This window comes from Pholis gunnellus (genome assembly GCF_910591455.1).
Source record: "Pholis gunnellus genome assembly, chromosome: 8".
In the NCBI taxonomy this organism is placed as follows: domain Eukaryota; kingdom Metazoa; phylum Chordata; class Actinopteri; order Perciformes; family Pholidae; genus Pholis; species Pholis gunnellus.
In genome coordinates, this window is record NC_136534.1 from 7,722,613 (window position 1) to 7,748,042 (window position 25,430).

At 43.5% G+C, this 25,430-nt stretch overlaps 2 protein-coding genes across 2 annotated transcripts in view; one reads left to right on the plus strand and one right to left on the minus strand.

Annotated features, from left to right (window-relative positions):
* The first annotated feature begins 547 nt into the window (after positions 1 to 547).
* On the plus strand, positions 548 to 5,372 carry LOC306700428 (riboflavin transporter 2-like). The gene is made up of 4 exons (XM_079165446.1): positions 548 to 758; positions 2,183 to 3,263; positions 3,452 to 3,575; positions 4,662 to 5,372. The coding sequence occupies exons 2-4, from the start codon at positions 2,230 to 2,232 to the stop codon at positions 4,875 to 4,877; spliced, it is 1,374 nt and encodes a 457-aa protein (XP_079021572.1). The 5' UTR covers positions 548 to 758; positions 2,183 to 2,229; the 3' UTR covers positions 4,878 to 5,372.
* Positions 5,373 to 14,111: 8,739 nt separating this feature from the next.
* Positions 14,112 to 25,430, minus strand: part of LOC306700088 (nuclear factor of activated T-cells, cytoplasmic 1-like) — a gene marked incomplete at its 5' end in the record, with an annotated part of 57,982 nt that continues 46,663 nt past the window's right edge. The window contains one exon of the mRNA XM_079164988.1: positions 14,112 to 15,981. Within this exon, the coding sequence (XP_079021114.1) occupies positions 15,926 to 15,981 (56 nt within the window). The 3' untranslated portion in view covers positions 14,112 to 15,925. The remainder of the gene's footprint in view (positions 15,982 to 25,430) is intronic.

A 25,430-nucleotide genomic window follows, 5' to 3' on the forward strand; every position in this document is an offset into this window, starting at 1 on the left:
GCTACAGTATATCGAAGGAGGTGGTCAGAGGAGGCAACCAGAAGCCCTGCAGAACCTTTCAAACTGCCGCCTTTGTGTTGATGATTGTGAAACTAGAGATGCAACATAATGGCCTGAACAAAAGAACTGCTGGCACAGGGAGAAGCCAGTCGAGGCTAAGCAGGCCAAAAGAAATAAAACCGAGGCAGGGATCAGAGGATTAGAGGGACAATCGGTGTGTTATGTGTAATATCTCGTACATCACTTCATTGAGTGGGACACCAAATGCCGGTTCACTCTTCTCACTCACACTGCAGCCTGTGTATGCGAAGGAGGGCAGGCCACAAGGTCGTATGCTGGTTGGGGGAGGGAAAAGGAAAAGGAGGAGCTAATCTCAGTGAGGCCTGTCCCGTGACTCCCTTTCCTCCAATTGCTGATCTGCCAGGCCCACACAGAGCACATGGCTGCATGATTTTTGAAAGCGCTCTCCAATAGGATAGAAGTGTCATTTCAGGACATGTGCGCCTGTGCAGCCCCTCCCCTGTCAAGTGCAGCACAGACACGGAAGTAGAGTAAGCCTGTGTTGGTGGGTTGGTGTGGGTTGGTGTGGAGGAGAAAAGGGGGAGGGAATGCATACATACACACACACACACACATATATACGCACTCACACACGCTTGCGGCTGAGGTAACAGAAAACAACTGGGATCACAATGGAGTGACCGTTGTTTGAAAGGAAAGAGGGAAGAGGAGAGCCTTCTGGTTATGTTCTGACCGAGGTAAGATGAGATCTCCTGACACCAGCTGTGGAAGGTGTCTGTGTGAAGGAAGTGACGGTTGTGTGATTTCCTGGTTACCCTGGAACAACCAGGCTTAACTCTTAGGAACCAGAATGATTGTACAGTTTTAGAAATTAGATTTTGAAGAGTAGCCAGCACAGTTAGCAATACTGACAATACATGATACAATGATGACTGATTGTATTTGAGGACCTTTTTTGTTTCAGCAACAGAACAACGATATGTAAATGTTCGGTATAGTATAAATGAGTTTACTATTTGTTTCTGGTTTTAATTAGAGCAAGTCCCAATGACAGTGTTGATGTAGTTTTGTTCCACAGCTTCACAATAATGTCCCTTTATTATGTCTGTTTATGTCACAACCACATGGGGCTTTTATGGGAGCAGTGTGTCAGTGTGTGAAAGGTCAGGCCTTACCAAAGCACATGAGACAGGGATGGAGTAAGAGACAGAGGGAGGGGAGACTGGGAAGGTCAATCCCAGCCCCATGGGGACATGCTTTTGTTCTCAGTAACACCTATGTGACATTCAGTTATGCCTATTCACTGAAACTGGAATTTTATTTTGATATTTTTGGTATAATGTAGTTAGCAAACACCATTCCTAAGACAGTTTGTTTCCCTTCCTTTTAGCTATGCTATAGCTTTAGGGATGCAATGTTGGTTAAGGTCCTATTTGAGGGATTGCTGTGAAAATTGGTACATACATCCATGTCACTCTCAGAATGTCCAACACATGCAGTGCTATCATTATGTCAGAATTTTAATTTGTTTGGTTTGTGACTAAATAATACAAAACCGCAATAACATTCTCTTTGCATTTAGTGCTGATACGCAAACGTTTGCATGCTCACGTGCAAAATTACAAGATGGTAAACATGGTAAACATTACTGAGATAAACACCAGCATTTCAACTTTGTCATTGAGAGCCTGTTAGCAGGCTGGCGTTAGCTAAAAGCTCCGCTCCCTCTAAGTAGGAAACAGACTCACAGAGGTGTCTACAGCTAGCATGGCTGTAAATTCTTGATCTTGTTCATGACCCACACACATTACATCAATCCTAAACAACTCCAGATTCCACTTTTGAAGCCAAGTAATTACATTTTTGAGTGGATGCTAATTTAGCCAGTGTTCTGGCCATTTGATATTTTCTTCAAATGGGACAAAAGGCCTACACACTCAAGAGCACTTTGGAAATAGTATTCATCCAAAGTATTCCCTCCCTCCAAGGTACAACATCTCTACTAAACAATAACTGTACATTTTGTTTTATATACAGAGTTCTAGATGAAAGTGAAAGGCTCATATTCCAATTTTTCAGCTGCCAGTTAAAAACGAAACATTTCTTTTCCCAGATTTTGATGAAGTTAATAAAACTATCCTATCTTGCGTCTGTATTTCAGATTGTGCACGTCTACATTTCCCGATTGACCACATTCCGGCATCCATCATGTCGCTGCTGACTCACGTACTGGCTTGCCTGTTCGGTATGGGCTCCTGGGTGGCCATCAACGGGATGTGGGTGGAGCTGCCCCTGGTCGTACCGCAGATCCCAGAGGGCTGGTATCTGCCATCATACCTCACAGTCATCATCCAAATGGCCAACATAGGTCCTCTCTTCATCACTCTGATGCACCGCTTCCGCCCCGGGGTGCTGGATGAGCGGCTGATCATCTACTCCATCGTGGGGCTGGGGATCGTTGCTACATTCCTGCTGGCTTTCTTCTGGAGGCACACAGTGACGATAGCGGCCTCTTTGCACAGTGTACCCCTGCTGGTGTTGAGCTTCCTGCTCTCTGTGGTGGACTGCACCTCCTCTGTTACATTTCTGCCTTTCATGATGCGGCTTCGCCCAGAGTACCTCACCACGTACTTCGCAGGCGAAGGCCTCAGCGGTCTGGTGCCTGCACTGGTGGCTCTGATTCAAGGTGTTGGCGTAGTCCACTGTCAGAACGCCACTTTGGCTGATGCCGCCAACAAAATAGCAGATAACTCTACTGTTGGCAGTGGAGAGCTAGAAGCTGTCTACCAGCCAGCTAAATTCTCTGCCCAGGTCTTCTTCATATTCCTCAGTGCCATGATGGTTGTGTGCCTTGTAGCCTTCGTCCTACTCAACCATCACCCAGCTGTGGCTCGAGAGAGAAAAAATGACTTGTACTTCAGTGGTGATCTGGCCTCTGGGAAGAGAGAGGAAGGTCTGTCCCTGCACGCCCAGACACCAGAGCAGAAGCCTATGATCTGCCCACTGGAAGACGTTAGGAGGGAGCCCAGGAGCTCTTTTGGGATGGGGACATATAGCAGTCTGGAGGTGGTGTTCATCTTTGTTGTACTGGCTTGGGTCAATGCTCTGACCAACGCAGTGCTGCCCTCAGTCCAGTCCTACTCCTGTCTGCCCTATGGGAACAAGGCCTACCATCTAGCTGCCACCATGGCAGCTGTTGCCAACCCAGTGGCCTGCTTCATCGCCATGTTCGTGCCTATTAGGTACGTATGATTGCTGGAATTACATTATAAAGATTCTCGGTCTCCTCCAAACATAAAATTCAAATAATTGCAACTCCTACAGATGACTTGAAATTGTAGATTTAAAGTACTGAAACCATTGACACTCGCATCAGTGGGTTTCCTGAAGCGGTTCACTGAAACAGAAAATGCACACATTTTGTTTCCAGGTCTCTCATCTTGATGGGTTTCTTGGCCATGGTTGGGACTGGATTTGGAGGCTACATCATGGCCATGGCTGCTCTCAGTCCCTGCCCCCTGCTGGTCCACAGTGATTCTGGCACTGCAGTCATAGTAAGACTCTTTCTTCCAATGGATTTGAAAATAAAGATGTTTTATTTAGACAATGCAAAATGCCACTTTATAGCAGTTAGTTTTGAACCTCATGTTCTCTCTTGAAATTGGTTCACCCTATACAAGATTGAAAGTGCAATCCGCCTGTCATAGTCACACATATTTGCAGTGTTGTGTGATTGGTAGGTTTTGAAATCAAGTTGTGTCAACTCTATCGCTGATCTGATTAAGACAATACTGTCAAACCATGTTTGTGCCAACTTTGTGAACATTCTAAGGAAAGCGTGCACCCTCACAGACGTGTCGATTCATGTGCACATTAGCTGGTGCTCTTGTATTATACGATCACCCCCCCTTGCGAGCGATGAGTTTTGTCAGCGTAATCAAACATCATGCTGCGATGTAACTGCTATAAAAAGTCAATGGGCTCACACACTCTTTCAAAATATAGGTTTATAGTGGAGAAAGACGAGCTTAAGAAATACCTAAGGAAAGAACATGGCAAGTGAGCAGGAAGAAAGGGCGAGGTGTTCTGTGAAGCAAGATGTGCTTGCAAGACTGCGAGATGAACGTCAGAAAGATTAAAGCTTTGACAGATTTTGACCCCAAGAGCTTTGGAAAGTCAAGTTGTTGGGCTTCTGACCAAACAAATCCGATTTTTTTCCTTATGGATGTATCATATTTTCAGTCATCATCATTGTTGATATATACTATACTATACCACCCTATGATATATCTAGCTCTCTAAGCAGAGTTCCAAAGTGCTAAACAGTAACTAAGCAAAACAATAAACTAAATTGCTAAAATAATGAGACTATCAGAAAATGTATAAATGAGTAGAATGCAGGAAGTTCAGTCACTAAAAACAGGCAGCCTTGCCTTTAGAGAGGAGGAGCTAGCTGGTAAACAGAGTCAGTTTTTGATAGGAGTGAAAACATCCTGTCCCAACCTGTTCTTGATGGCAACCCATTGAAAGCCACTGAGTTGGACACTAGGACACTTTGCGTGTTTGATTTGCAACTGAATAACAAGGACCGGGTGTCAGATCATTGCAAGGTATAACATTGATCTTTTTCTGTGATGCAGGTGCTGGCCTGGGTCCTGTTTGTCCTCTCCCTGTCCTACGTGAAGGTCATCATTGGGGTGATTCTGAGGGACGAAGGCCACAGTGCCCTCGTGTGGTGTGGAGCAGTAGTGCAGTTGGGCTCCATGGTTGGTGCCGTGTCCATGTTCCCATTGGTCAGCGTCTATGGACTGTTCAGGTCCGGTGATGCTTGCAACACCAAGTGTCCAATGTTGTGAATAAATATGTTTAAGTTAAACACTGCTGTACAAAACTGAAAAAGAATGTGCTTTGTTTTTGATGCACTGAACGCATTGCAGTCGTGAGCTTTACATATTCCTATTGTTACAGACCTGAGCTGCTCACCTACAACAGTATCACTCCCTGATGTTGTTTCAGTCAGATGGTTTATGTTTTATACAGATGTCTGTCTGTATTGACTAACGGAGCTCAGCACAAGGATGAAATGACCTCAACATTATTAACGTGTCAGATCACACAAGACCACTTTGTTGTCGAGCATATTACAATTCCTTCTCAATTCAGAGGTCAAAGCCAGTTTACTTGAACTGTTAATATGATGTGGAAGTATAATTGATTGATGTACTTTGGGCTTTAAAATGTGCCTTAATTTTGACTCTTTTGGTGTACATGTTGTACATTCTAGCTTGCTTTGTATATGTTACTTGTGTGGAGAAACTGTTCAACAATACCAAATAAAACATGTTTTATGGTTGCCTAAACACTTGTACTGCAAATCCTCATAAACATTCTCCTTATCCTCTGTCAGCTAGGGCAGAAGGTTTTATACCCATGAGTAGAGAGGTTACAGGGGCAACAAGTACAGTACCAGAGCAGGGTCAATGGTAGATAGGGCAATAGGGGGAGACACAAATAGCATCAGTTTGTTTTAAATATCTTCCATTGTGTGTTTTGGTTAAAGTGACATAACCGAGAAAGAAGTCGAAAAGGTCACTTTTGAACGAGGGGCTCTAAAAACATGGCTAAATGTGCCAATAGATGTTTGATTACAAAGGGTCAACATTGGACTTGGAATGATCTCTGACTGCATCTCTGACTTTATAAATAATATCTATGAATTATTATATGATCTGATTGCGACTGTTCAAAGTCTAATAAACATTTTACTATATTATTTTCCAATTAATAGTCCAACCCATATGAATACAAATAGTTATGTATTCCCCTGGTTTGCCTTTGAGAGAAACGGATGGCTTTGTTTTCAATATATAACAAATTATCATGTAATAATGGTCTACTGTTTTGCCCGTCATAATCAAATAAGCAAGTATTGGCTCAATACACGCACACAATCTTCATATGACGCGTCATTGAAAAATGCATGAGCATCGGTTGCCTGCGCGCCTTTAAAACCAACACTAGATGTCACTATATGATTAAAAGACACTCAGGAGGAACCAAGGCGCTCATCTTACCTGCAACTTTTAGATTCAAGTACTACAGTTTCGATGTGCAGGAATAAACAATAAAAATGACTCCATTTATTGGATCAAGTCACATTTGCTTAATAGGTCGTGGAGAGAAGGTTGTGGTTATATATGCATGGATCTTGGACGTCCTTTGGATTATGCAAAACCTTAAACTCAATGCGGTTGAAAACCCTGAGCATGTTCATTCATTTCTTGGTTCCCTTTGACTTTATTTTAGGTTTTTCAAAAGTATAGAGTAATTTCTGCGCCTCAGTTTAGGAGGAGGAGTGATTCATGTCTCTGGATAGTTCACCCGGGTCACCAGAGTCGTGTCTGCATCATATCCTCCTCACACTAAATCAGAGTGTCTTAGCCATGTAAGTATTAATGTGTGTGTGTGTGTGTGTGTGTGTGTGTGTGTGTGTGTGTGTGTGTGTGTGTGTGTGTGTGTGTGTGTGTGTGTGTGTGTGTGTGTGTAGGTGTGTGTGCGTGTGTGTGTGTGTTTATCCTTCCTCCACTCCTCGGGGACGATGAGGAATGAGGAGCTGAAGGCCAGTCAGAGTCTGATTCAGATCCCAGTGGTTCCTCAGAGAACATCTGGGGTCATCATCTCCTGTGTCTCACACTTCACCTACTCTCCTTATCTCTTCCAGTAGTTTTCTATGACTTATGGTGTGCTGAGTTTAAAAGCAGCAGACCTGTTTGGAGAGGATTTTCGCAAAAGCTCAAGTTTGGGAATACATATGTTTTCTCTGAAATTGTCTAATAAAACAACTGAAAGAAATGAAAGGTTCCCTTTAAGAATAATGCCATGATACGAATGCACTGAGATCCAGACAGGTGGACCAATGTGAATGTGGGTGGCAGGATGACTGTACCATAATGAGAGAAAGGAGTCTTCCTTATCTTTCTGCCTGCCTCTCTCTTACTCTCCTTCAGTCCAACTATTTTTGATATCTCATTTCCCCCCCAAGCTCCTTGTCTTCCTTGATTCATGCATATGGCAGACTTTGTGACCTTAATTTCAATTTAAAACACATGAGGGGAAATCCTAGCCCTCGCTGCTCTTTAATAGGCCGTCATGGGATTGGAGTATGCGGAGAATGATTGAATTTTGTGAGAAGGCCAGGAACGATCACGTCTCGCCTTCCGTTATGCAATCGACCATTCCCCTCTCACAACGCGACGTCTGGTAAAAACCTAGAGGAGGAGGAGGAGGAGGGGGGGGGGGGGGGGGGGGGGGCTAAGGACTCACGTCTAGACCAAACGACAGAAAAAACAGTTTTTCTTCTAAAGGACTCAAGGCAATATAAAAGAGAAACTCAGCTATCATATATAAAAAAGAGCCAAATGAGATGTGAGCCACCACATCAAAGGCAGAGATGTTGAATCGGGCAGCTTTTAATGGTTGTAAATGAGTCTTTTTACACTGTAATGCATGACATCCTATATTTCCTCACAGACGGAGACATATGGACCCTATACAAAAGCCCGTCACACTGTTTTATTTATACGATTGTGTCATGTCTGTTTTCTCCCTTGACTCGCTCCACCTGCTTGGCCCACTTTGACAATGTTGAGATCAAAACTCCACGACGCACACAGTATCGCTTTGTGCAAACTTCTTCACACCCACTGTGTTGGATTACACCACCGCGATATATCCTTTAAATGAAGCAAGAGAGACTACCTTTCCCGTTAAGTCCATTATATTCAAATGGGCCGGGCCTTTTTCTTTTTTTTCTTCTTCACAACAAGACATAAAGTAATCAAAAGTTAAAAGCAAACACTCAAGGAGGCACTTAGCAAAAAAGAAAAGCTTTTATGATAAAACATTCATATATAGTGCAGGAGACAGGTAATCTTTGAGGATGATAGGGTTGTCTTGTGGTCAGTTTCAGAATAGTATGGCTTGGGGAGCCTTGTAGATGAATGCTCCTAATAACATCCCCGCCCACCCATCACCCAGCGGAGCATCCAGGCAGAAGAACTAATACCTGAGTGTATTTCTTCAGTGGTGTGAAGTAGGCCTTAAAGAGCTGTTGGAGGCTGCAGTAAAGTAGGGTTCATTACCTTGACAGACTGATGACAGCTAAGACTGGCTGAGATGCGCACATATAGGCTACATTAATACTAAAAGAAAGGCTAAATTATCTGCAATCAGTGCTCGTTGTATATGCGCACACAGCGTGACCTTATATATGAAACAGAACACCTTAGATACAGTCAGAAAAAGGAAATACATCAATGTCTGCTGGGGCTCTAAAATGTTGGATTACTCTCTCGAAGTGCTTTGAACGTCGTTCGCTGAAGGCATCCAAATCAATATGTGATAAACATGCTGCGGGTGCAGATAACATATCTGTATTTGAAAAAGTTTAGTGGGAAAGTGTTTTAAAAGAATAATCCAACATTTTGAGAAATGCTTGCTTGTTTGTTCTCTTGCTGACGGCTAAAGGATTAATACAACAGCCTGCACAGTCAGTGTGAAGCTATAGCCAGCATGCAGCTTTGCTATGCACAGGGGAAACAGCTAGAGTGACTTTGTTCAAAGGTAAAGAATTCAGTACCTCGTTAAATGTATATGTTGCTTGTTTGAGCCGTTCGAAAACAAAAGAGTAAAAAACAAGTCATGGTTTTATGGCTGGTTGTGCACTTGACTATTTTGTGGTGGGACGCAGTGACTTCCTGCGACTTTTACTGCGCGATATATATCTAAATATAATGTGACAGGCCAACTCTTTCCTACATTTCCCGTCTTTATGCCAAGCTAACCTAACTTTTCCTGCTGTATAGCTTCATACTTATCCAAAGGCAGTAAAATCTGTATTTTTTTGGCTGGGCGCAGTGACTTCCCAGGGTCTTGTCGTCACTGTGAGGTTGACAGGGAACCAGTGGAGACTCAAGGAAGTTACATTACCAGCCAAGAAATAGTTCGGCACCTCATAAAACCCATCTTGTATTCAGACTCAAGTTTTTGTACGGATTAAACAAACAATTTATCACGTGCTAATTAGTGCGCTTGAGAGGTGCTTGTGGATTTAGTTACCTTTGGACAGAGCCAGACCAGCTGTTTCCCCCTGTTTACATTCTCTACACTAGGCTAAGCTAACAGGCTGCTATTTGTCCTTTAATATTTTGATATTTACCAGAGAAATGAGAGTGGTATTGATCTTCCTCTAATTCTCGGCAAGAAAGCGATGGAAATGTAAACTATTGCTTTAACAATTTGAGTTAAAACACATTCCCCAAATCAAGCCTATGGCTTCGGTGACGTAAACGCTAAATCAATATAGTCCACTTTGACTTTGTGCTTGGACATTATTTATTATAATCCCTAGTCCTAGTTGGGCAAATCATAACCAAACCACTAACAAGAGAGAAATAACTAAAGCAGCGAACTCTCACTCCATCGTGTCGGGAAGTCAGTTCGCATGGGTTGCATGTGGGGTCAGCTTTAGGTCATACTGGGCATCCATTAGTGGCCTTATTTAGAGTCTGATTCTTTTAAGAGGAGTGATTGGCTAGCAAAGACAAAGAATCATTACCTTTGCCCGCCCCCTCCCTGCCAGCAGTCAATAATGAGGGATCATTAAAATGAATAGATGGACATTCCCCTTTTCTCCGGATCCTTATTGCAAAATCAGTGTCAGGGGAAATGAAGATTGAGCTTGGAGAAGGCGTCTAAAAGCCTCACAGTGATTGTCGTGAACTCATCTCCAGTGCCAGGCTCCTTTATCTACTGTAAGAGTCTGCACCTGCCTGAACTCTTGACTAGCAAGGGCTTTTACTGTAGCCCATTAAGAGCATCCCTAATGTGCGCTACAATGTACTTCAACGTAAACATTCTGCATGTGTGCCGAAACATTTACAGCAAACAATGGAAGAATTATTGCTTTGGATGTATTGGAGGGTTTCTTTTTTTGATGCAGAAATAGAGCTCTCAGAGTAAAAGGGATAATGAAAACGTCGACGTTGATGTGGAGAGTGGAGTACTCACGTGTTGTGATCATACAAACAGACTCTTAAAAGGTGCAATGTGCAATGTCTAGACACACGCTCCAAAGAAATAGGGGGCAGCACTTCACCACTACTACACATAATAACTTAATTTACAGTCACCAGTCACCAGTGGCTCCAGGAGACTTATCCCAACCCAACACAAATCAAGCTACCGCGGCACAAACCCCAGCTCCGGGAGTCCCAGCAGGCTGGTCGAGTGCTGGGTTTTCCCTGTGGCTGAATTCAACCTAACGGCTGACTGGAGGTCTTTCCGTCTCCCGGAGCCGCCGCCTCCTCTTCTCCCGGCGAAGCAGCTTCCCGACGGCGGGAAAGACTAAACAAAAGGGTTTTCTGGTTTGTGCCACTTGACTTAATCCAATGAACACAATATGAAAACGTGCACAGACCATGGATTTGACAAAAGGGTGGGGGGTTGCAGGTTAGCGTGCTCACTTCAGTAGAGTTCTCTGCAACACAATACATAGAGGTCTTTGACTTAATGTCAACACTGCAACCTCTTTACATTTAGTCGATAGTGTTACTTTCATCTTTAAAGAGACATCCGTCTGTTACTCAAACATCTGTCCCGCTGCTAAATTTGTATAAATCCTTGCACAACATTTCACGCATCACAAAAGAGAGAGAGCGAATCAAGCTGAATGATCGCAGATGGAGAATAAAAGACGGCACAAGATTTTCCAGGCCCCCATCTGGTTGCCTTTCGGAAGGTCTCTTAAAGTGTCTTTTAAAAAGGTGATTTGTCTGTGGGTCCACAACGATGTGACCATGTCAGCGGGTCATCTGCTGGTCCTGTCACACGTGAAACGGTCCCATGAAAGGGGGTCGGTGTACACCTGTGGAGCCCCCACCAAAAACCCCACCCTAAAGAGATTTAAAAAACACATGTAAACACATGCTCGATTCCACACACACATGTGGTCCTCATCTTCTTTCTTTATCACCCATAAGGTAATCGATCAGACGGTCTGTTTATAGTCATCTGACACGTAGCTCTGAAAAAAGAAATCACCAAAAAGTGGCTCAAGGGAATTCAAAAATCTAACGTCGGACTGGCTTATGGGACAAAACTATCAAAGGTCCCCAAGTATGGTCAAGCAATCATCTCTTTAAGCATCTCTTAAAGCCACCCCCATGGTTCTCTCAACATGCCCTCCATAACAGAGGTATACTGAGGATTTACTGCTTTCAGATGGCCGATGAGAGACGAGGGCAGCAGCTCCAGTGCTGTGCCTATGCACTCACTTTATAAAAGCCCGAATCAAGGGCTCTGTGGGAATACAACGGGGGAGGAAGCAGGGCCGTAAAGACGCTATAAATCCATACAATGAAACTTCTGAGTCGTGCCCTCTGCCAGGTGCTGTGAGCATGCGGACCCTGGGGAGAAAATGGCACGCGCTGCAATCATCATGAGCAGGGAATGCTTCTTGCATGTCTGCGTTGTTGTCTCCACTGCTTGGGGGGGGGGGGGATGCTGCGTCTGCCAGTCATTCATTCAGTCAGTCAGTCAGATCACCACTCAGTCAGTCAGATCACCACTCAGTCATGGCATTGTCACTCTGAAAAACGAAGACAACATAGAGCTAAACTGTGATTGTCAGTCTTAGAAATGAAAACAACAGATTCAGCAGACAGGAGACAGTTAGCTGAGCTTAGTGTAACAGAAACAAGAGGAAACGGCCAAATGCTACGCCTTTTTTGCGTAGTATCTTGACCCTAAAGGTCTGCGCGTAGTTAGCGTTGTGAAACGGTCTCGGTCAACGTTGTAACACGTGGTTAATGTTGTTAAATGGCGGCGGTTAAAACCACTTAGTCAGGGTTACAAAAATAATTGTGGTTCAGCTTAAAATAAGTATGTTTGTGGAGTAAGCTATGACTCAGCGGCGTAACGTGACACAACGTTGTCAAATCACTTAACTCGGTTTCACGCAGGATATGAGCACAAGTCCTGTGTTTGCATGAGGCACCCGCCCACACGCCCTTAGAGGACCTCTTTCTGCTACTTTCACTGCTCTGAGTGTCTACTACTGATATGGATGGGTTTACATTGGAGTTAGTTGAAAATCCAGTGCGTCTCATACGACGCAAAAGGGTGCCTTGTGCATCGGTATCGAGACGCCAAGGACCTCTGCCCAAGCGTCAGTATTGCCGGGTGAGACCGGGCTGGTCCAAAGGTAACTCAATCTGCCAAATCAGCACCTCTATAGCTCACTAATAAACACACTGTATCTCATTATATATTGTAAAGAAAGTCATATTTTGTCATCCCTTTTGTGTCGTTAGTAGCTTTTTTATGATTAAAAGGAAGTCTTTTGTCTCAGCCTGCTGGAGGAGAATGAGAGACAAACACATTTGAGTTGTAGTTAGTTGTTAGTGCTATTGAGGAGTAAGGAGCACAGCAGCATCTAACCGGACCCACGTGATATTTGCAGGTATGTTTGTATGCTGTTTAATGTACTGCAGCTGAGGAGTTAATTAGCTATCTAGCCTACAAACTGAGGTTAGCGGTGCGTTTTTGCCTCGTGAATGATTTCAGGACAAATGATTTCAAGAGCAGATGTGTATGTTGAAGTAAAGAAAAGAAAAAAAAGCAATTAAATTTCAGATGGACTTTAATGGTCTAGCACATGCATAATTCAGTGTTTCACTCTTACAACTGAAATATTATGAACAGAATATAATGCAGTGATGTGAAATGATTTTAAAGTATTCCATGAATTGTATTGCTGAGTGCAGGTTATGAACTTTTGCTCATCAAAAAGTAGATGCCAGTCTTTCAACAGATGCCAATAGATTTTGAAGCTCCATTTGTTTTCATATCATGGATATTCCACTGCTTTAGTTAGTCTCTCTGCTTGACTGCTGCCTCAGTGGAAACTATGGCCCGGGGGTCATCTCGCCACTGTGTCAAAGGGTACGGCGCCGTCAGAGGAAGATCAAGGTAAGAAGGACAGGGTGCTAGGAAAAAGGGGCGTGGCTGCATCTGTAAATAGTGGGGCTATTTTAGGTTTACCACGGTCATACAGGGGAGCACCGCCTAGGCCTGCCTTCTGTCACTATGGGGATGGGCGCTTCATAACTTTGCTGGATGGAAAAAGTCTGGAGGACTGGCAGGTGGTACACAGGAGCTCCCATGGCGCTGTGCCGTTTCACTCATAACTACCCACCGCTAACAATACTCACCGGAAAACACACAGGCCTCTGCTTGTACTTGGCAGATCAGCAGCTTGTTGCATTTCATCCTGCTAAAAGTACAGTGGTAGGTTTGTTCGTATTTCACTTTGAAACAAAAGTGGAATGCCAAATGCCATCTGTTGACGGATTTAAGTGCCCTCTTTGCTGGAAATCCCATAGGAAAAATTGTAAGATATAAAACACAGAGTGCCTGCAACTATTTTGTAGCAATAGTAACGCTAATAAAGTAAAATGGATAAATACATGTGAATATTAATTAAAACATCTGTGGTACACTATATTTTTGTGCATCCCCCAAAAAAGTATTTGGGATAAAAGAAAAAAAAAGTTTTCGCTCCTCTTGTCAATGTCGAAATGTCTCTATTTCAGGCTTTATTAGGGATATAGGTACAGGTTGGAACAGTCAGAGGTTTACTAAGGTCAAGCCATATAACACAAGAAAATCACACAGCCAAGTTAAAGTGAAGACCTTAAAACTAAAGCATAGCCATATGGGCCAAACATGTAATGGTCAAAGAATGCTTTTAGAGGAGAAATACTGAATCCATTACCAAATGATTCACTATTTTAGTTTGAAACAAAATGTATTATCTTGGACACATAGAACTAACTAAGTTTTTGCAAATAATCTACTCCAAACATTAAAACATATTTAAAGAAAAGCATTTACTTTAAGTAAAAAAAAAAGTACTTTGAAAAGGCTTTAATCATTGATGCACTTGCTCACACGTAAATACAACATCAAAGTGATCGAGAACTTAGGTTATGTATGGTCACCATTATGCCATTTATTAAGTCATTGTTGAGAACACATTAAATGCACTTAAAACACATTTCATTTTTCATAAATATTTCATATTAAAGAGAAATATGTTTCACCTTGTGCCTACAGAGAAAAGCATTATAGAGTCGCAACTATCTTGTAGCCAAGAAAGAGAGTAAGGCACAAAATAGAAACCTTATTCATACAGTTTAGTCATGCTATTATACTATATGTCCGGAAATGTATTAGGAAGCTATATTGTGAGCTACTGTCAGCTAAATGATCCCCAATGTTAGTACTCTGTGCATGCTCCAAAAAGACAGATAACATGGAAAAGACTGCAGCTGTGTGAAAGAAGAGTTGACGAAGATACGTTTATGACACGACAGTGGAAATCAATCTACAATATTTGGTCTGGAAGCAAGGAAACTTGCTCCGTTTCTACGGTAAAGTGCATAATGTTTTTTTTTTTTTTTTTTTGTACGGGGAACCGCTCTACGCTAAAGTCTCCGACAGAAAAAGGAAACTTGGACAATAATTTCACCAAAGATAAAATCCTTTGGTTAAAGCACATCAATTATTGCCAGCTGTAAGTAACAGTCCTGCCAACTCCAAGTCCTGGAATTGGCCGAATGACGAGTAAAACTGAACCTGCCGCACGCGCAGATCATCCCTGTGCCTATTTACATGCAAACTTGCAGTGCAGAAGAAGTAACAGACAAATATCTATATTGTTCCCGGAGTATTCTCATCTAAATTCAGCAGGTAAGCATACCGTTGTTCAACTTTCTTATAGCTGGGGGAGAAGAAAACTCTGATACCTGCCCCAATAAGCCTGTGTAACCAGGGACTGCTGTCATAGGATATGTGCTATATTTTTCTCTGATTGTCTGTGCATCATTATGTCATGGTGTGGGTGGGAGGGCTGGAAGACCGGGGCAGGTGGATTTAAAAAAAAAAAAAAAAAAGGCACTAAGGTGAAAAGCATAATACAGGGTAGTAGAAATGGTAGTCATATGGCAGGAAGTCATATCAGAGAGAGAAATTGAAAACTAAATAGCAAACTGCATGATATAAGCATAAGGCATACATGAGTACATTTTCAAATAGATGTTTATACAAAAGAATATCATACAATAACATTCAGTATAAATGAACAATGAGATAATAATGAGGAAGCGAGAAAAAAAAAAAATACATTTCTAATCTATTCACAGATTCCCTACATATTTTCCAGCCTTTTATTCTGTTTCCCTGTAAACAAATCATTGAAATGATACAAAAAAGTCATATAAAAACGTCCAACTTTGGGTTACAATGAACCATTTGCATTTGTGTCACTGCCGCCGTCGTCTGCTGTCAATATCACTGCTGTAAGGCACCAATTCGGTTGTTGTGGACTGACTGCACAAACAAATGAACCAAAGTGATGAAGCATGACACCTATTGTCCCATTAGCCTGTCCATGCATTAACATATAGATCACACTGGATATGAAGATTGTCATTTGTCAACGATAGAAGTATTTCAGTCTCATTGAGCTGTTTGGTCCGCTAAACAACATCTGCTGTGAATTAAGGCAAGTGTCGCCGTATACGTTGCCCCTGATTTCACTTCCCTTTATGTAAATATAACATTCATCTGTTTGTTCATATAGAGTCTGCCAGCGATTGTCATTGTGAAGCTGCAGCGAGCCTTCGAGCTGATGGGGATGATGGTCAGGTGGGAGATCCTGGTCAACAATGTATTCTTCATCATCTGGAGCTCTAGTTTTTTTGTTGTCCTCTGTTTGAGTGCATGTGTGTGTGTGTGTGTGTGTGTGTGTGTGTGTGTGCTGCTGCAGAAGACTTCTGGAGGTCTATGCATGAGTATGCACGGAAATGCTGGAGAGGTCGTTCCTGATGATCTCGTTAACTGTGGAAAGAAAAAAGAAGTCGTCAATTATTATCAACTTGTCACTTTGAATGGCAACTCTGATCATTATTACATTTAGTGAAGAGAGGCGGCCTAGAGGTTACAGAGGTAAGGCTTATGACAAGAGGGTTGTCAGTTTCAGTCTGGTGTCCTAAAAATGACGTTCCCATACAACGAAACTGCATTGAGGGATTACGTATCTGTTTTTCACGTATCACAAATACGTTTCTATTCTACTCCGCAGATTTCTATGTGGGTAGGAATGGGTCAAACAAACACAGGACTTTCACACAGGAGACAGCTGTTTGTGTCCCGTGTGAGACCTGAAGATGACATAGACTCATTTTAAGTCTGTGACTTAAATAATGTTACAAACATACTTATTCTGAGCCAATCCATGATCTTTTTACTAAACATAACCAAGTCATTTTTATGTTTTGTTTCAATTTACAACATTAACTACGCCTTTAGAACTGCAACTGTAATCCGGGAGAAAATAATTTTCCCTCGCAACGTCACTGAGAATACAGTTTCATTTTATGGAATGTCATTTTGCAGGAGACAGTTTGAATCGCTGCCATTTTTCAACCAGGCAAAGTGTGCAACTGCCCTGCCCCACAGCTCGAAGGGGCTAGAGAAGTACTTATCACAAGAGAAATGGGAGACATGTTCTATTTGTGTTTGATTTGAAAAGTTGCCTCTAACCAATGAAATCACATCAAATGTGGCATTTACACATGAAACTTTGACTGAAGACGTTGTTACTCTAGTGCTTGCAGCCTGCAATAAATAATGTCACACGAGGCAAAGCTGCACTGAATACTCGGCGTAGATGGCGTCAAGTTGAAAAATACTGCAATCCAAACATATCACTGTGGATACCAGCCTTTTTAAACTCCTATCTGCCCCGTACACACATCTCTGTTTTGAAGTCATCGTCTTGTCTTTCCTGCACTAGTTCCTGTGCCCGCGCCTTTCCCACAGTCGGGCAGACACAGATCTGTCCCCTGCCTTTATCGGCTCTGTGTTCTTTGGCAAAACAGAGGGAAGTGGCTGTGAAGATGGCGAGGACCCTGAGCCCTGTAGCTCAACGCAAACAAGAAAGCCCCTCAGTCATAAAGCTTGCCGAGATAAAGTGGGCCGATGCAGACAGAGAGAGAGAGAGAGAGAGAGAGAGAGAGAGAGAGAGAGCAAGAGAGAGAGAGGGAGAGAAAGTCTGGTGAAACCACCATCCGCAGTGGGGAGCCGAGACAGGAAGTCCACCCACTCGGAGGCCCACAGGCCTGCAGTTTGTTATCACTAGATACTGTTTGGCGATTGGCGAAGCATCTGCACGAGTCCTTATAATACTCAACCGTTTCAATGCTGTCGGTACAATGCCATATTGAACGGCTATGCTAACTTATCTTTGACAGCAATGTTGCTGATGTCAGCTGAACTGACCTATGGGATATGAAGTGCAGAAACCGCACAGCAATATGTACATTTGTAAGGATGGAGACAGAAATGAATACGCACATAACAACATAAATAATGTGTCACAGATTGCAATTTTTAAAGAAGTAGGCCCCCCCCCCCATACACACACACACAAACAAACAGATTGCTTGGGACTCACCTCCCTAAACAGGAGGAACTCCCATTGGAAAAATCCCACCTGTGCCAACACTGCTGGGTGTTTTCAACTCTATTCCGCTCCAGGCCAAACATGCATTTACACGCTGAGGTTATTTTTAGCTGTGCCATCGCAGGGCATAAAGGAAGTGCAAGCGAGCACATGTAAAAATTAGATGATCAAACTTTTAATGTCCATGCTCTTCTCTGTCAGCCGAGGTGAGAAAACAGCTCCAAGGTAATTTTGAAGAAGGGAAGGGAAAACCCAACAGCTCGCCGGCAAAAAACCACAAATGTACCCTTTATTCTCCTCAGAGGGAAAGCAGTGGCTTCCTTTCTTCTTTTCAGTTATGGTGAAAAAAAAAAATAGTGACGTCTCCTCCGCCCACATGTAAACTGCGGTGTTATTTTGCTGCGTGTTATCAACTAATATTTTCCATCGGCATGCTCGATGATGTTCCATTCTGAAGAAACGAGTGATAAAGAGAGAAGAAAGGTAAAACTCTGGCCTCTGTGCTTTAATCTATGTACTCTGTGAGCAATGTGAGAATCTCAGAAGCAGGATGTGGCCGACTGCTATACCACAAGACAACACCAAGCTGCTATTTATAGCTGTTCAAAAGGGTAGCTTGCTTTTTACTTGCACCGACTTCTGGGAAACCGAGAAATTGTAAAGAACCTGAATGTGCACAGAAACACATAAACAGGTAATTCCTTTGAATTAAATGCATGTGCACATGCTATATTACAAACCTGTCAGATTGATTTTGGTGACAGCTATCCAAATGCATTGGGTTTAATTTTGCAAAAAAGAAAAAAAAGAAAAATTAATTGAATAGATTTCATTTGGTTTACACTTTTGATGAAAAAAAAAAATGTCTCAATGCTGACAAAAGATCAGGTGTCAACAGTTCTGCCAATGAATATTTTTCTGTTTTTCCTTTTAAGTCAAACGTTTGAGTCTAGATAACCACACATGTGCAGCATAAGAGGAGGCAGGAAGACATGCAGGGGAACAATTTGTCCAGACAGAGAATTGGCTCCAAAAATTAAAGATCTCTGTGAACTAGGCCGTGTAAAGCTAGTTGCAGTTGTAAAAACATGACAGGTAATTATTTTCCTCTTTCCTGGTTTCTATGTGCTATTGTAATAAAGAACGCAATGTTACCCAATAATATGTTTGCTGTCAGACACGTAGATAAATGAACTCTCTGTGGCCTGGCATCGTTCTCAACAGCATCGGAAACTTATTTTTATTTTTTTTATTTTTCCAGTTGCCCCAGGTTAATAATGGAAAGCTGTAACTGGGAGGACACCCTCTCATGACTAAACAAAAACAGTGGAAAATTAAACTCCAAATATTCCACTGCTGTAAAAAAAAAAAAAAACCCTGCCCTGCTAGTCTTCGTTAAAAAGAGTGACATCCTTTATTAGCCGTAGTGCCGGTGCAACAGAGTTAGGGCTGGGCGGCTGCGAGATCCATTTCAGGCAGGTGTGAGAGTGTCACAAAAAATATGACGGAGCTTCACACTGATGCCAGCCGTGTTGAACACTTCAATGGACAATTCACCTCCTTTGTGAAGGCCTACCAGTGTTTCTTGGCAGTGGCTTGCAGCCAGTGTGACTGTTGGCTGAATGAACGTTGACATCGCTAAAATAATCTGTCTGTATCAACTGTGACGGGGAATGATTTGCTCCGACCTGCCAGAAAGGGGTGGCGCAGTACCTCCGGTGTGGTGCTTACATCAACAACACAGTGCGTGTCGACTGTTATAAACTGCACCTATGCAACTAGACAGGTCGTCTTAGACCAACCATAGCGGAGAGCCCAGACTGAGCGGGCTCTCAGACCAGAAATAGCACAGCTTTAAAATAACACCAGGGGCTGCGTAGGTGTAGACATGCTGCTACAGGTACTAGCGTGAAGACACAATCCAAGCAAGGAAGTGCAGTAATGCATCCATGTTTTTGAAGATGCCAAAACAATGCAATAAACCAGGATTTTACAACTGTGGAAAGTTACCAATTCTCCATGAATCGCTGCAAATATTGGAAAAAAAGGCAGCGATTCCAAAACCAATCAAGACTAATAAGGACACGTTGAGATGTACATGATAACACAAAGTTACTTCGTGCTTTTATGAATAAAAACTTGGAAACAGTAAAAATGCTAGGAATCTTTGAGTTATGGTGCTGCAAATTTGGCCTCTTTTGTGCTCAGTAATCCAAGCACGGGCGTTGTGAGCTCACTCGTCTACTCTGAGAGTTCAGTGTAAACCTGACCTGCACTGGGGATTTAGTTAGCATTGTTAGAGGAGAGTGCTGTGCATTGGGGTTCGATAACAGCCGGGCTTCCTCAGAGAACAGAGGATGCCCTATGTGGTTGGGTGAGAAGCAGAGCCTCCAGGCCTGAGAGCCGCTTCGAGGTTCCTGCCGTCGTAACACGATCTCCGTTCGGCCAAATCAGGCCTGACTGGCAATGACCCGGCAGAGAGTGACTTCACCTTCCCCTGGCTTCCCTCAGCTGACCATCAAAAACACAACCTCTGAACTCTAGTTTGTAACGGAGGACTTCCTGCCAGGGACTTCTGTTCTCACTTGGAGTCTCTTGATGCCGAAGGAGCAGGAGGGCACCTTCCTCAGCTTCCCTCACTTTCACTGCATGAATAAACGGCAGCTGTGCGAGGGTCAAGGACCTTCACACTGTAGCGAAGGCGAGTGTTTCCTATGCTTACTCGCACACCCGGTAGTAGCACACCAGGTTTGTGAGAAGGAGGAGGTAGCTTCCGTCTATTGTGGCACTCACGGCATCGTTTGAGGAAACAAGTCTGAGTCACGAAGGCTCTTTCGCATAAACACGGCTAAACAAATCTGTGCAGGCTAAAGGAGACTGGCTGCACGACAGCCTCAGATTTAAACGTCATCTGAACCGCTTTCATGTGATTTGGTGGGGAAGTCGAACTAAAGCTCAAAACTTGCTGGGAGAGAGACAATTGAATTTCCTGGTACATGTTACTTTTGTTTCCCCACTATATCAAATCTTCTCTCGGCCTCAGCAGAAACACTTAATGGACAATTTGCTGCCTCCCACGCACGGCTCAAGCGGCTGGACGCAGAGAGAGAGAGAGAGAGAGAGAGAGAGAGAGAGAGAGAGAGAGAGAGAGAGAGAGAGAGAGAGGCTCAGACAACGTTACTCATCTTGTGCTGATAACCAGCAGCGTCAGAAATAGGGAGGGGTCAAAGGTCAGAACACACACATAAATGACACGGAGGGAGAGGGAAATAAAGACGGAGCGACTGAGAGAGAACGATCATTATTCCCACAGATAAACACAAATGGAAAGAGACAAGAGTGTTCCACTAATGCTTCATCATGATAAAGTGCTTCATAAATTCATCCGAGCCTCGCAGGTAGACAGCTTCTAATCCATCGCAGGGATCCCTTTGGGCCTAATGATGTGATGATATGTACAGACAGCATATTTCATCCCCACAGCCAGGCGGATGTGTGAAGCCCTGGGCTTTCCCATGTGGAACCACTCAGTCTCCTCAACTGACACAGGAGATGGGGAGAAGAAGAAGAAGAAGAAGAAGAAGAAAAAAAGAGATAGGGCTGCAGAGCCACAGTTTGTTTTAAAACAAAGCTGAGTTTACTCTGAGAGCTGAGGTTTTACAACTGCCCTGCAGCAGCTGTGTGGTACTGCGAAAACACAGCTGTGCCACGGGCTGCAGCCAATCATCTCCTCACATGGTGAACGACGACGCCATGAAATCTATGATTTAGACGTAGAGTCAAGGGTGTTATTTCTACTGGGTAAATCCTTCTTTTGTCCCCCACACTTTTATAGTTTCAGGTTGATTTTTCTCTCTGAACAGTTACTGTGGCCATGTTGCTGTCCACATGGGGTACATCTAACTGTCCAGCAGCCACAGTCCACATGACAGAAGATCTGAGTTGATAAAAAGTGTTGAAACACTTTGGCTTCCAGTATTACCTCAAAGCGTCGAATTTAACGAGACGTGGAGCTGCGAGTGCTTCGCATATGTCCTTCGGTCTGGCCTGTGGGGCAGCATACAGGCTAAGCTACATTATTGCTGCAGGTTGTTTGAGGTAGTATGCAGACTGGAATGGATACCTGCAGATACCTGCCATGGGCAGTCATGGAAAGAGTGTTCATTTTGTTAATGGCCATCAGTGGGCGACCCTTATGGTTGCAAAAAGTCTGATTGTAGAGAAGTCTATGATAAAATGACCCTACTCCTCACTTGATTTATTATCTCAGTTAACATTGTAAACATGAGTTTATGGTCTCATTCGCTAGTTTCAAGTCTTCTTCAATACAACATTATGTTCATTTAGTAAATTATGGTCCATTTAGAGTCATAAAGCAGGGTATGCTTTAGGGGCGGGGCTACCTTCTTGATTGACAGATCGCTACCATGGCGTTGACCTGCCTGGGAGTTGTCCGTGTTTTCGTCTTCGAACTTAAAACCCTTTCACGGTGTGCTTTCAGTTCATGAAAGTTGAATGTAACATTTTGGTCGCCTAAACATGTCTTACTCAGCGTTTGGTTGCACTTAGCTCCACCCTCTGGTTTCATTTCTGGCTCCATGAGAAACAAGATGGTGAGGGCCAAAATGACGAACTGCAGGCTTAAAAACGGCAGTCCACTAACCCGAGGCTGATTTGACTAAGACGAGAAGATGATGAGATGGCACTAACAATGATGCCATCAAACACGCGATATCATTGCCAAATAAAGACAAGCCTAAAACACCTTCTCTTCCACTCTCTTTCTCAAAAGCACACAGAGCAGGGATGCCAAAAGAGGAGTGATACGAACCCTCTTTTGGAGAGGTGAAGAGAAAAGAAGAAATAAAGCACAGAGTGTAAACAACAAGTGCTCTGATGTCACTGAGGAGATCTCCAATCAATATGTCTGCTGCTGTTTTTAGTCAAGGGCTCCTGGCTCAGTTGGATAAGAGAGCTGGAGCAGGACTGAGAAATAACAATGACACACTCAGTGCATCAAGTGGCGAGTCAGAAGGGAACTGGGCTCTAATGTGCCTCTCTTTTCAGAGGACATGCTTCATAGTTGACAGCGGAATCGGACACGTTGCCAAAGCGAATGGCCTGACCCTGGAGAAATTGGGTGTCGGCCTATTCCAGATCAGAATCACTCAAAAACACTCGAAAGCAGTTACTAGAAATGCTGTGATCCGGGCTGGCTTGAGAACCATAAAAACAGCAGTATCCCAAATTAGAAATCTAAAGACAACAACTTTTAGCGAAAGCCCCACCACTGATGTGCTTATTTTGGCCACGGCGGTGCACAACCTTTGTCTTTGATCTAGCGTGGTGTGCTGCGCCTCTCCCTATCTCACCTCACTCTGTCTCTCTTTGTGAGCCTGCCACTTCCCTCTCCTCCTCCTCCTCCTCCTCCTCCTCCTCCTACTCTCATTTCCTCCCGGGCCCAGGAGGCCACGGGTGTGCTCACTCGAGGCCGGTCTCTTGGGAGGATGAGGGGGAGGTGTTTACATGGTTGGAGCTGCTCTCCAGTGCCCTCATCACTGACTTCTCTGTAATCATTGTGCAGTCGGTTTGCATCGCATAACAAAATAAAACATTTATATTAACAGTCCAGGAACAATGAACCTAATTTAGTTTAAGAAACTGATATGTTTTTCTTTTCTTATCCATTTCATAATCTTGTGACCCTTATTTATATTTTGGGTTCTGACCTCTAGGTTGGGAACTATTGATCTAGCACACTAACTGTCATAAGTGCACTGGCACATAAATATACTGTGTGCACTTTTTCAACAGAAAAAGAAAAGGGATGCCACAGTACCGCCCACTCAGTCATTTTGATTGCACAGTTCAGTTTGGTTGTGTTGAGTTGTATTTATTTAGCTGCAGCGGAGGAACAGCACGGCCGAACTCAACAATCAAAGTGTTTATCAAAAGCTAACATAAAAGTAAGAAGCTAAAGAGCTTCTGACATTCAGGGTGCATGGATGACTTGAGACTGTGAGAAATCAAAAGCTCAGTTTCACACAACTAGCGAAGCATGACCGCGTAAAGCAAACACTGAGGCCCGAAAATACACCCAACTGAGTGAAACGCAGACATTTTTGCGATTGAGATATGAAAGGAGACGGATTAAAACTCCTTGCACGGCTCATTGCCGATGGGGTCTCTGGTAAAATAACTCAGCCATCTGATGAACTCGCGGTGATTGATTCAGAATTAGAAACGTATGCTCCCGCGGAGGCCGAGGCGGACGGCTCGAGATTTCGCTGGTTTTGAAAATGGCACACTATGAAATAAAAAAGAGCATGTTGAAGCAATCATACTTCGGTGCGTTGCAGCCGTCTGAGTGAGAATTTGGCAGCGCACTTTGCATGCAGTACGATTTATAACCGCGCTTGTGTCGTGCTTCTTTAAATCACCTGTTGCCTGTCAGTCGTTACGTGGGATTTCACAATTGTTTTTCTTTTATTTATATGCAGAGAAACTGTGCTCCCCGTGTCCAAAACGGTGTACCTCAGTGCAAACTTTATTGTTCGCTATCCATCACAGATAGATGGCTCAGAGAGGCTCCTTCCTGTTTTTTTTTTAATGTGCATGTCTGCCTGTGAGTGTGCATCTGCACACCGTGGCCTTTGGTTAACCTGTCTGTTTGGCCATCCAAGCATTAGCTCTGCTTGCCGTCGTCTGTTAGCAGGAGCTTTGCTCTGTAAGGACGTCAGCTGTTTGCTCGGTTGGTCGGTTACTTCAAAACTAATTGGTTGTCAGGAGCATCCAGGCTTTAGAAGGGACCCTAGCACAGTTTTTAGACTCTTCCTCTCTTCTTCGTTTTCCTCTAAGAACTACAGCACAGGTCAGTCATCTTCAGCTCAAACTGGCAACAAGCATATTCTGATGAAAGTCACATTTCCACTGATCCAGCTTCTTGAGGTGCTGGAGAAAGTTTTTTTTGTTTTGCAGGCTGCATTACATAGTATACTAAAGGTAAGTAAATCTTAAAAAGCTCCTGCTGCACACAAGGACATGGTATCTCTCTCTTCAACATCCCCGCTGAGCTCTAGTGCTCTGTAGTGAAGCAGAGTGTGATCTGATTAACACCCTGTCTGCTGACCCCGAGAGCTACCCTTCAACTTTAAAATCCTCGACGCCCGCGGGGATTCGAAGACACAGTGGAGGAGCCGGCCTCAGGTCACATCGTGGATCTATTCAAGTAGACCAGTCTGGAGGCAGGATGAAGGCGCTCTTGGCAAATGTTTCCCTTATCTCCTTTCCATCGACCTCGCTTTTGATTTTCACAGACAGAAGAACTTTCATCCATCTGGAAACCGTGCAGTTTTCAAGAAACTCAGGCGTTGCCAGGGTCAGAGATGAAGACGGGGGCTACTCCTCAAGGGATCAAAAGGTGAGACAGACACGTTTGCTGTCATCTGTAAATCATAGAACCGCATTTTCACCTGCTTCTGTTTGTGCTGTTTCAAATCACACGGGTTTTACAGTTGCTGGGGCTCAGGGAGCGAACCCGCCACTTAAATACCTTCACAGAAACAAGAGCCTGTTATTTTACTCTATGACGCAGTAAATCTAACGGATTTAATTAAAATGTACATGACATTTCGGTTCACATGGTGTTTAAGGGGCGAGCTTTCCAACTCAAGCTCCCTGTTGATTTGAAACAACGGATTTACAACATGAACAGAGAGAAGTGTCTTGTCTTCTAGTACTGGACGGTCCAATGGGTTTGAGGAGTCGAACAGAAGAGTAAGTCGTGAATTTGAGCATTAAGTGAACACGGCATTACAATGTG

Bases quoted from the DNA above. Each gene is read 5' to 3' on its own strand.
- LOC306700428 (XM_079165446.1), top strand. From the start codon at position 2,230: ATGTCGCTGCTGACTCACGTACTGGCTTGCCTGTTCGGTATGGGCTCC. The intron at 3,264-3,451 runs GTACGTATGATT...TTTTGTTTCCAG, and splicing joins GCCATGTTCGTGCCTATTAG to GTCTCTCATCTTGATGGGTT. The intron at 3,576-4,661 runs GTAAGACTCTTT...TCTGTGATGCAG, and splicing joins ATTCTGGCACTGCAGTCATA to GTGCTGGCCTGGGTCCTGTT.